Source organism: Anguilla anguilla, chromosome 6, assembly GCF_013347855.1.
Source record: "Anguilla anguilla isolate fAngAng1 chromosome 6, fAngAng1.pri, whole genome shotgun sequence".
In the NCBI taxonomy this organism is placed as follows: Eukaryota; Metazoa; Chordata; class Actinopteri; order Anguilliformes; family Anguillidae; genus Anguilla; species Anguilla anguilla.
In genome coordinates, this window is record NC_049206.1 from 24,940,478 (window position 1) to 24,953,013 (window position 12,536).

Here is a 12,536-nt window from a genome sequence, read left to right on the forward strand (position 1 = left end):
ATAGCCTGTATGTTAGAGCAGTGTTCAAACTTGGACCAGGGGACACTTATACAGGTATATGCTGGTTGAAATCATGATTGCAATCCCAGAATTTCTTGATTGAAAGTTTATTTTTGGGTTATATTGGGATTATTTTACATGCATAGCCATAAGTGATATGACAAATGGCTATGCATGTCATTGTGCTTAGTGTCATGTTAATTGTATTAACCACTCAAATTGGACAATTTCAATAGGCTTTTAATTGGTGAAAGGGTGGATGCCTGGCCACTATAACCATTTGGTAGATTACTGTAACTTAATGAAATGTGAGAATTTTACCCAGCCCTGAACGGTTTCAACAACCTGAAAATTGACTTCACTCTTAACCCACTCCTTGTGGAGGACTTGGCTATCCCTCAAGTCAAGGTTTTATCCTACCTGTCATCTGGGGAGTTTTTCCCCATTGTCATTGTCACATGTTGGCCTTGAGGATTTAAGTCTGGGTAAACTGAAGAGTTCTGACAAATTACTGATTGTGAATATAATTTGGCTTTCAGTCAACTGGCTGTGAAATCCTGAACTGCAGCATCTGTTTCAGTGTTTAGACTGGCTGTTCACAGCAGTGCCTGGTGTTCTGTTCAGAGATAATGCCTTTATTGCTGCTCATCACTTGCATCAAAGTGTGATCATGTTCTCTTCGGTAGATTTGGATGCAAGACTCTGGCCCACATTTTCTGATGACAAAATGATCCATTGATTACATGCGACTTGTCATTCAGTGTGCTGTATTGAAATATTGTGAATAAGAACCAAGAGATTGTGTGGACAAGGGCACCAATAACCAATCCCTGTGGACCTCTGCTAAAAGGCTCCATGAGGTTGGACTTGAGTTCCCTATGCTTTTGGTATGATTATGGGCGGTGGCAGTTATTTTTAAATCACCAGAGTTAACCGCACTGAAGATAGATAGGGGAGGATGAGAGCCAATGGGCTATGTTGGAGAGTGGAGAGTTGGAGAACTGGTTTGGGTGAATTGCATAAAGTGGAACAATTGGTTGAAAGCTACATATTCAAAAGCTTTTTGGGGGAACTGGTCTTGGGACTAAATATGGATTGCATTTTACAGCAGTTTTCCAGAGTGGGTTTCTTAAGCAGGCCTGTTTGAAGGCAGTAAAAGGTGGACTATGTAGTGCAGCCCATCAGAGATGGATGCATAACTGGTATAAGCAGGTGCAGTACAATTGTTGTATTCCAATAACGGATTCAGCCTGGTGCTAAAAAACATTTCTTAAATTTTAGCCCATGCTGACTCTAAAGCAATACACTGTTCCTCTAGAACAGTGGTGTCAAACTCGTGCCATGGAGGGCCGTGTGTATTCAGGTTTTCATTCCAACCAATTAATGCTGCCTTAATTGAGTCCAATTACTCATTCAGCCATATGCGTTTAACTGCATTGAAGCACAGAATATAAGAAAATTTTTATTTAGACAATGCGGGTCACCATAGACGTCGGGTCACCATTGTGCACAAACCTGCATCCCTAATTCAGCAAATAATTTAACTAATTATATAATCAAGATCTGAGGCTGGAATGAAAACCTGCATACACACGACCCTCCATGGCACGAGTTTGACACCACTGCTCTAGAACCTTCATTCTACCTCATACCATGCTCTATTAGTTGAGATCTGAGGACTGTGCAGGCCATTAGAATAACCTGAAGTCACTCATGTTTGTGAAACTGTGAAATGGTGCATGCTTTGTGACATGGTGAATTATCTTCCTGGAAATATTGATTTGAAAAACCTTTTTAAAAATGAGGTGCCTTTAATGTTTAGAGGGATTACTATATTTACCCTCTTAAACCACATTATCAGAAATAGCAATGCAGGCCATAAATAATAAAATTCATGTGTTTGTATTGTGCTTATTGTGTTCTGTTGCAAACAACTGCATGAAAAGAGGCAAAACAAATTAAAAACTGGTGAATAAATAGGCTCCTAATTGGTGAAAGTGATGGCACCTGGCCACTAAATTGAACCATCTGGAAGATCATGCAGAATTCAAAGATGAAGCAAATGAGTCAAACCTGAATTGTGTAAAGTTTAAGAAAAAATATTTAAGAAATGAAACGTGTGTTCAACAACCTAATAATGAACCCATTGATTTAGGTCTTTCATTTTATCGAAATAGTTACCTCTTTATGTAGTTCTTTGCAATGTAGCACAATAAGCACATTATAGCACAATGTCAACATGGAAATTTTATTCTTTGTGGCATTCAAAGCTATTTCAGACATAATATGGTTTAAGAGCCCAAATAAGCCCTCATAAACATGAAAATTTAGCAGCTTGTTAGAATTATGGGATTGCAATTGCGGTTGTAATGAAAATCAGCACAGGGGCTCCCCAGGACCCCAGTAATTTCACAGATTTGCAATGTGTGAAAATCCCAGGAGGGCTGCTGTTACTGAGATGCTGGAACCACAACATCTGGTCCCAACAATATCACAAGTTGCACATCCAGGTCACACATCTTGTCCATTCTAATGTTTCGTCAAACAACAACTATACCTTTTCACCATGTCTGTATGCTTTATATATTGAGTTGCAGCCATATGATTCACTGTTTGGGGGAGCAGGCCATTTTATTAATAAGTTGGTGTACTTCATAAAATGGCTGTAATGGAATGGCAGGTATGCCATCCTGCCAATTTACGCCTTGGTGGGGCATGTCGCCCCATACCTATGCAGCACCAAGAGTTTGGCACTTTCCAGGGTTTCCCACAGAAATAACCACAATGACCACTGACTCTCAGCCCTTAAAAACATTCATTTCTGTACTTTCTGACCAGGGCCACTGACACGGGGGGAACACCGGGTCAGTTGTCCCGGGCCTTGGGTCAAGGGGGGGCCCAAAAGGGCCCTCTAATCTTTAAATAATCTGCTGGAATAATCTGTGAAATCTAAATCCATGGACAACTTCAAAGTATTTGGGGCCTTTTGAGATCATCTTGTCCCGGGTACCAGCAAGACACACAGCGGGCCTGCTTCTGACAATGGACAGAATTTACAAACAACTTCACACGTCCACGCAATAAAGTGCCAGTCCTTATCTTTTTTCCCTGTCAATTACATAATCACTAATACTCGAGGCCCAAAAAAATACATCTTCCCATTGGACTTTTAGATACATCTGCTAAAAAAAACATGGGAAATTCAAGCAAAATGGACATGTATAGAAGTCCATACCAGGGGCGTTTTTACATTAGGGGCACGTGGGGGCAGTGCCCCACCAAAGGTGGCGCTGTGGTGCACGATTATTGTAACATCCGAACGTTGTGGCATAATGTATTTTCTATTTAATACAAAATAGTTATTCAGTGGTGAAATTGGCGTGTATAAATACAATACACTTGACTCACAATCCTTATAGTGCTGTTTTGGAGTCATTTCCTTTGTGTGTATGTGTAAGTGACAGACTGACGTTCAAATCCCTCCTCAGACTCAAGCAAATTTGTTACACTGGCTTGTTTGATGAATAATTGCCTAAATACTTTAAACTATTGCTTTTTAAATGGTATAATCTTTTCAGGAACTCTTATATTTCTGAAATGCATTTCACATATCGACCCCACACTTCCAAACATGCTTTTGCCTCATTCTTTTGCTGTTATCACTCTTGAACAACTTGTCCCATTCTTTTGCTTCCTGAAACCTGTACAATGACTTGGGAGTGGAGCAGTTGTCAGTCAATTCTGTATACAAAGGCAAGGTCCCCAGCATTAAAATAATGTTGCATTGTACTTACTGTAGGGAGTGTAGTGCAGAGCTTACGTAACTGTCCCATGTCTCAAATGATTCACTCAGATTGTAAGTGAATGTTTCCAAATCCTTTAATATCAGTTGCAATTTCTAGATTCAATTGAGGTTTGCTGAGAACATTAAATGGGAGTGATCCAGGAAAGATGGTCTAACAGGTGAAAAGGTTCCTTGGCTATTCTTGGCAGTTGGCATCGGCCAGGTACACATACCTATTAATCAAGTAAATTCTGATTCTGTCATTGAGCTCTTTCAATTCATTCTTAGTCATTTTTATTTTTATTTTTGTAATATGATGCATTATATGGTACCAAATACAGGTCATGAATCAAGGTAGTACTTTTGTGCTCTTCACAATTAATTTTTCCACTTTAATATGATTTTGATTTGATATTTTGAAAATCGTCACTCTTCAATTTTTGGATGAGCTTGAATGAATTCAGAATATTTTATTTTTTTAAAATAGAGTTATATATTTTTTGTAACATAAAACGTAATATATAAGCTACAGCTGCTCCATAAAAGGAGTTCTCAAAGATTTTATGTCAGGAATATTTGTCCTATTTTGATGGTCATCCTACACATGACAACTCCTTTACTCCCACCCTCTGCCATCACAATTCCTGCTTTTTAATGTTAAAAATTGACGTTTTCAAGTTGATCATAAATTATATATTGACCATGGTACATTGACAAATCATTACCACACAAACATGATTTATTAGCCTACTTAGAATTTACCTAGGTGTCTTGGGTTGATAATGTAATATTAAAACTAATGGAAGGTAATGCTATTTCAGTGATAGCATAATAAAATGGCCCATTGCAGTTACATTTGCTTTTAGGGCTATTTGTTGCAGACTCTGACTACTATGAATTAATATAGTGAACCAAATGGATTTATTTGATTTCAGGTTGCTGCTGCGATTGCCAACATTCTCAAATGAAGATATTGATTGTGGGATGGGCTGTGGGGTTGGGGGTAGGCAGTGATCGATTCTCAAAGATAGAGAACAAAATGTGTCTCATTTGAGTTAAATACAGAACACGTTTATTACTTTCTATTTACGGGACAATTAAATATATTATGGGATGGTTGACAACCCTAGATGTGTTCATGGAATCTGCTCAGTTGCTAGAAATTGTTGTGTCAGACAGTCATCCTGCTGCCATATCTTGCTGTGAAAAGCTAGAACAATTGTTTGATATAAGGCATCCCTGTATTCATTACAATTTAAGGTACAGAGCACACACAAAAACAAAGGCTTCAAGTGTAAACTTCAAAAATCCAATCAGACCCGTTTTTAAAGTCTCAACTTTGTGGGCAGAGTGTTCACAGAATGTAGGCAGATCTTTTACAAAATGGGGTTCACGCTACAAAAGATACAATGAAAGGAATCCAATGGACTAAAGGTCGGTGTGTGGTCTGTTTGGCTTCCCCACCCATAGGATTTGTCAGTGTCCTTCTCATATGCCGAATGCCATTCATTCCCAGAGAGATGAATCACTTCAAGATTCGTGTCCCTTTCTCCAGAAGGAGTGTTCTTATTTGCCCAAAGTGGAACTAGGTGCGTCACAACTGGAGCTATTTTCCGTTTAGTCAGTGAAGGAGTGCTGGCTGGGATAAAAGGCAGCGCCTGTCAGTGGCTTCTCGCCGTTCTTCTCCCCGAAGCAACACCAGCCAGACATGTGCTCCAGCAGCTGTGCCAAGTGCCTTGGGGCCACCCTCGTCCCTCTGGCTCTCTGCTCCATCGTGGCCAACATTTTGCTTTATTTCCCCAACGGCGAGACCAAATATGCTCAGGAAGACAGCCTCACTTTGTATGTGTGGTTTTTCACTGGGATAGCTGGAGGGGGAATAGTCGTAAGTAACTACTCTCGCTTTTTTGATTCAGTCCATTGTGTAGTGAACGTTTCCAGTTGACATCATGAGGCTTTTTAGGACAAACATTTTGCATAGGGGAACGGTTTTTAAAGACGTGGCATGTTTTCAGACTATTTGATGTCTTTGAATTATTGATCATCTCAGGATAGCCACAGTGAACGTGATGCTGATATGTGGCATACATGACCTTGTGCTTTAATTCTTGATCTTATTATCTGTGACCACAGTCAGTGATGTTGACTAGATTGAGCTCTTATTACTGCCAATATATTAAAGAGCATTACATGACTATTAACATAGTCCAAAATGTTTTTGCTTTATTATTGAATGTACATCATAATTTCTGAGTAACATTGTCCTTCAAACAGCCTTCGCTTTCAGAAATAGATCATTTAAAAAATATCCCCTGTGCTTACTTATGCATTCATTTAAAAAATCTTGGGGGGTGTGTGATTTAGTGGGAAAACGGTATTGCTTTTAATTGAAAACCAAAACAAAATGTATTTTAAGACATTGCTATTGGAACCTATTATAAATGGAAACATTACTTTCTAGTGGTGAATGCCAAACGCCAAAAAGCGTAAGATTGTAAAAATTTGAATGCTGTGTTTCCATTTTATCATTACTTTGAAAACCTGCTCAAAGGAACGTGCCGTACTTACAGTGGGAAATCTGAAATCTAAGTATAATTTTACAACGTTGAACTGCCAACAAATTCTCAGCTGGGAGAGGAGAGTACCAGTCCAAATTTATCCTGTTGTAAGTCCGATATGACCAGGAAGTTCAAGAACCTTCTGTCTCTTCATGGTTGCAAAGTTACTGCCATATTGGGCTCTCAAACATTTTTTTGTGTTCTCTCTTTCTGTAGATGTTCCTGCCAGCAACTGTATTCATGACAGTTGGGGACTGTGACAAAGATGGCTGTGGGAGGAGCTGTGTGGTGAGGCCTGTTTTGTGGGGGTCTTGCCCCAAACTGGGAGGAAGATGATGGGATAAGGGGATGGGATGGGGGGAGGGGGGAGCGGGGGATATTCAACAGCAGACGAGTAGGCTTGGGCACCAATGGCATGGAACCAGTTAGCAGATAATACCAGTTAGCTCAACAAAATGAAATATAATTCAAGAACCTTCCTGTAGGTATCTAAGTATTTGCAGAAATATATTTCATATGTTAAATTATATTAAAGTAGAATTATGTTTCATTTGATGAAAAAATATTGAAAGTAATTAGGTGGGTAATCTGTTGTCTTTATGACCAGTTGGCTTTGTGCACTTGAAAAGGCGGCTGTTTTGAGAAAGCATTATTATGTTATTGGGAATATTTGATTGGTTTGAGCTCAGTTTGGGAAGGCTTAGAGGACCTGGATACAGAAATGTAGCATCTTGTCCTGGTCCTTTCAGTGTCAATTTGAAACTTGTTTGACAATATTCAACTTAATTGGTGAAAAAAGCTTCTGATGAGTAAAACATGTTTCTATAAAATTTCAGACACAGCTATCAGAAGTGTTTTGCTTTTGGCTCACTGTTGTTACTCCTGGTTCAATGTGTTTTATGTGACCCAAGTCTGCTCCAAGTACCTAAAAATGATAGCAGGCATCTAATGTAAGGAGTCTTGCAATTTAGACTGATTATACTTCACCCCAACTGGTTTATGGATTTATTCTTTATCTGCTTCATAGATACCTTTTTAATTTCATGATCAACCCATTCATACAATCTGAATATAAGCTAATAATTAGTCAATTAGAGCAAATACCTGACTGTAGCTATTCAAGCCTATTTGCTTAGCTAGTACTTCCACATTCACTATCTATATATATTAACAGGTATTGGCATATTATTAAAGATATTGGGTGCTTTTGTGTTTAGATGTTTGGCTCAGTCCTGGCTGCTCTGATTGGTGTAGCTGGTTCTGGGTACTGCTTCATTGTCTCTGCACTGGCCTTGGCTAAAGGACCCTACTGCCTCACACTACTGGGCTGGATGTACCCTTTCCAAGATGGAAATGGAAGGTGTGTGCCCCTTTTGACCAGACAGTAAGGTACCAGACTGACAGGGCTGTCCTTATCGTAGAAGCATGTCTGTATGTACAAATGCTTTGATCTTCAAGAACTTTCTTTCGGCTACAAATTTTTTCATTTTAAGCAACACAAACATGAAACATTTGAAATCCATCATTAAAACATTGATGAAAGGGAGGGGGAGGGAATGGGAGAAGAATATTTTCCTTATATAAATAAGGTTAAAAAACAGAATCAAAGACACAGGAATTAAATTTAGGGACAAAAATAATACTCAAATAATACACCATATGAATCTCGTGGGAAACAAAATGTAATGGTTCAGTGGGGCTATATGTACTCAGGTACCTGACAGACCCCGACTCCTGGTCCACCTGCCTGTCACCAGCCCATGTGGTGGAGTGGAACGTCACCCTCTTCTCCATCCTGCTGATCCTCAGTGGCCTGGAGGTCATCATCTGCGTCATCCAGGCCATCAACGGGCTTCTGAGCTGCTTGTGTGGGTCGTGCTGCAGCATGGAGAATTACAGCTTGAACGCCTGAGAGCCTCACCTGATGCACAACCTCTTCCGCAATGCGCTCCTCCTCAGCTCTGCGCAATCTACATCAACTCTGTAAGGGGTGGAGCTACAGTGAGCAATTAAAAACTGACCTGTCTGTACCAGTCACAAAGGTTGGCTGTCCACAGCAAAATTGCATGTTTAAGTCAGGGAGTCATTAGTATATGATGGCTCCAGCCATTTGAGTATTCATGTAGCCTCACTCTCCCATGATTCCTGAGGTTTTCAGAGAAGGCTGCATATAAAGCATTTCATATTTGGGGTCCTACATTTCCTAAGATATTTGTTTTGATCTTTAAAATTTTCAATATCTGTGTCTTAACATAATAAAGGTATGTCCTTTTAGAGAGGAAGTATTTTGTATATGATCCATGTCTGAAACTGTTTTTAATCTTTGTTTGAGGAAATGTTTTCTAAAATGTTTTATTTTTACAATGAGTATGCTCCTTTTAATGAAGAACTCTTTTTATATCTAAACATCTGACATCAGCTCTGACTTTTTTGCGTTTGGTTGATTTGGCTTTTGACAAAAAATAACATCTCTTTACCTCCTTCAACTGGATATCTGTCGTGGCTTAAATACAATTCACATTTCTGGTACTATCTTTGAGCACAGCGAGAGGAACTGTACCATCTTGCTGACAATTTATTATAAAACCTTATATTCCTGCCAGACCTTTCTTCTATGCAACCTCTGGCCACCTCTCCATCCCTTCACGAAAGAGTCACATCTCTTCTCTACTCTTCAATTAGAGCCTAGCAACCTTATCTGCAACATAGTCCGGTACTTTAAAGGAATGCAAATTAATAATCTAAAATACAAACAGTAACGTAAGTGTCCAAGTAACATTGTGAAACTTGCAATCCTTGTTGATGCAGTACAACCAGCAGAGGGTGCTGTAGCAATCTCAGCACTCCCTCTTTCCACATCAGTGGATTCAACTAAGCAAGGTCGCCTAAGAGTTCATATCATATGTCCAAAACCATTTCCACTTGGACAGCCTTATGTTGAGCTGATTATGATATACTGAACACACAAATCTTTTCCAGTCTAAACAAAACTTCACTTTTAAAGAAAATTGTATTAGTACTAGGTGGGGGTGTAGATGTGGGTTAAAGTAAAACAGACAAAATTTACACGGGGACCCTTAAAGCTGTCATCTACAAACCTAATACGCATATCCCTGTGCATAATGCATCAAGCAGGGCAGCCGGAGCCCCACTCTTGACTCTCATGCTGTATCTGGTTGTAGTTGCTCAAGATGGTGCAGGTTAAAGACACAGCCCTGCTTGCAGTCTTCATTGATATTGGTTAGCGCGTCCTTACAGAGCCTGCTCACACAAGCCAGGTTTCATTGAATCAGGGGGAATGCCTTCATGATGAAGCTCCAATTGCTTCTATCCTCATGCAGTTATGTTTGTTGAATAGTCCCTGCCTGCAGCTGTCCCATTCTATTGATCACTGTTCCCTGCCACCAGGAATCAATAAAAGCTGACTCTCCCAGCCCATGACTGAACCTCTGATCTCTGCTGGTAGTACTAGTATCTCTGCTAGGTGCTTGCCAACAGTGGGAAATGTAAAAAAGACTTTGGCATTTGTTCTTTGGCATTTGACATTGGTGACAGTTTTTCTTCCTTATGCCATCCTTATTCAGATCCACCACAGCTTGTCCTCACAGAAAGCTTGCCTGTTGGGGATACCTTAAGAAATAAGTGCTTTGTTACAATGGACGTTGTAAAAATCAAGTGATTCTTTTTGCAGGCAATGTCCATCAGAACTGTTTGTATGAAGAGTGATGAATGTGTGACCTACAAATACCACAATGTCACTCTTATCAGGCACATTCCTCGCAGAACAAAACAGGGAAGAATGAAGGAATTTAAGGTACAGTCAAAGTATTAATGTCTACTGTGGTTTGCTGTGCTTTTCACTGATCTGACCTTGTGATCCCTGAGACATTGTTCCTTAACTGCTTGTGAATTTTTTTGTTGTGTAGCACACATCAGTCAGCAGTTTTAATGTTTTTTTTTCAATTTAACGTAATGTTTAAAGAGTTCATACTCACTTAATGTTTAAATGTAATCTCTCATTTCTCATTCTCAAAGCCATCAACTCCTCTTGTATGAGAGGTAATAAATGCACTTATAAATGCACTTATAAAAATCTAGCAGAATTACTTCATTCAAAGTATTTTTGCAGTATGCTTTGAGTTAAAGCATGCTGTTCCTCAGCTGCTACCCCCATAACAATATACACACATATGAAACTACACAACAGCATTAATGTATACACAAAACTGTTTTATTCCTGATTTCAGAGTGTGACATTTTGTATTTGCCTGGATACTGACTTGGGGCTGGTTCAGTGAGGGCAGTGATCAACGTTCGTTTTCAGATGTAGTTATTTCCATTTGTGTAGTGGTTGGAAAAAAGCAGCAGATTACTGCCAACAGTTTGCTTTTGTGGAAATGATTAAGCATTTATTAATGATTAACTTGTCCTTGAAAAGGGGCAGGGGATAGACGACTATGTATGTAAAATGAGGAAAAAATCCATGTCCCAGTTCAGCTACATCCCTTACTCTGTCCAAATGGACAACCTTTTCCTCCCAACTTCTATCTCGCAGTTCCTGCAGGGTTGGAAGACTCCTTTACTGAAGCTTTACCTTGACATGACTGTGCTAGGGCCCTGAATGCACATGCCACAATCTGCCAAGTCATGAGCAATGCTGTGAAAACATTCAGAAAGTGGCATGGCTACAATATTGTTTATCTTAACAGGCATTACAAGGTTGGGTTATTCACTTGGCCACTGTTTTCCACTTTTCTATAATGTGGCATTACGTATTACTGAAAAAACAGTGCATAGTTTATTAGTGGCAGCCACTTAACACAGTTACGCAGTAGATCAGTGGTGTCAAACTCGTGCCATGGAGGGCCGTGTGTATGCAGGTTTTCATTCCAGTCTCAGATCTTGATTATATAATTAGTTAAATTATTTGCTGAATTAGGGATGCAGGTTTGTGCACAATGGTGACCCGACGTCTATGGTGACCCGCATTGTCTAAATAAAAAATTTCTTATATTCTGTGCTTCAGTGCAGTTAAACGCATATGGCTGAATGAGTAATTGGACTCAATTAAGGCAGCATTAATTGGTTGGAATGAAAACCTGCATACACACGGCCCTCCATGGCACGAGTTTGACACCACTTAGATGGACTCAAATGTACACTACAGGCAAGATACAAATAAATGATTACCCAGGTGCTTATAAACACATAGAACAGAGCAGAAAAAAACACACTTAGATTGCCGCAGGACTACAGAAATTCTGCTGGAACTTCCAGCGAGGATGCTCCACGCATTATGCTAGGAAAAGTCCTGCAATGCTCAAAAAGTTGCCTCTATTCTGTTTTCATTTATTTATTCTTTCTATTTAAATGCTTCTGCCCAGTATTTATTAGTTTTTTTGTGCTCATTTGCTGTGTAATTCCGTTACACATAAACACATTAACACTTGGCACTACTAATAAACTCTTCATTATTGCTTTCTGATATAGAAAAGATTTTAATCAAAGATAACAGGTAACTAAAAAGGAGATATGGTTTGTAAAGATGTTTAAAAGCATTTTTATTGAGAGCCCATTTAAAAATAAAGGAATAGTAATGTCAATGACAGTTGTTTATACTGTGATTTAATTCTAATGAAACAATTCCAATTACCACAGAAAACACAGTTTTTTGTTCTGAACAGTCTTGATTCCCTATCCTTTTATGTTTTGTAGGTTCTACTGTACATATGCTTATTTACTTATCTTGCACAATTTGGCTTGTGCAGTGATGGTTGCTCTCTCTCAGCATCCAACCAGTTCTGTAATTGCTTTGGTTCATATGCAGGTTCCGCCTTCATATGCGCGCATTGGTAAAGCACAGCACAAAATAATTTTATTGACACACCCCCTAGCCCCTAGCCCATGTTGATGTGAACACCTTTATGACCACAAAATTACCAAACCTGGCGGAGGCAAAACATATATATATATATTGTGCAAGACAAACTGAGCACTTTCACTCATGCCCAGACACATTTGCCTGACCACAGTAGGACCCTATATGTTCAAATTCCCTTCTGTTACAACACTATTCTGAAAAAAAGGCATATAATTTAGGGTGAACTGCTTTTGGAATAAGAATATTTGCACTGAGCAATGCCACTGTTAAATCACAAATAAAGTCATACCGCCTCTCACTGCCCTCTGTTCCT

At 39.3% G+C, this 12,536-nt stretch overlaps 1 protein-coding gene across 1 annotated transcript; it reads left to right on the forward strand.

Moving 5' to 3' along the window:
• Nucleotides 1-5,472: 5,472 nt before the first annotated feature.
• Nucleotides 5,473-8,529, forward strand: LOC118230501 (transmembrane 4 L6 family member 1-like). Its single transcript, XM_035423593.1, has 4 exons — nt 5,473-5,669; nt 6,559-6,630; nt 7,560-7,702; nt 8,056-8,529. The coding sequence occupies exons 1-4, from the start codon at nt 5,493-5,495 to the stop codon at nt 8,252-8,254; spliced, it is 591 nt and encodes a 196-aa protein (XP_035279484.1). The 5' UTR covers nt 5,473-5,492; the 3' UTR covers nt 8,255-8,529.
• The last annotated feature ends 4,007 nt before the right edge of the window (nt 8,530-12,536 follow it).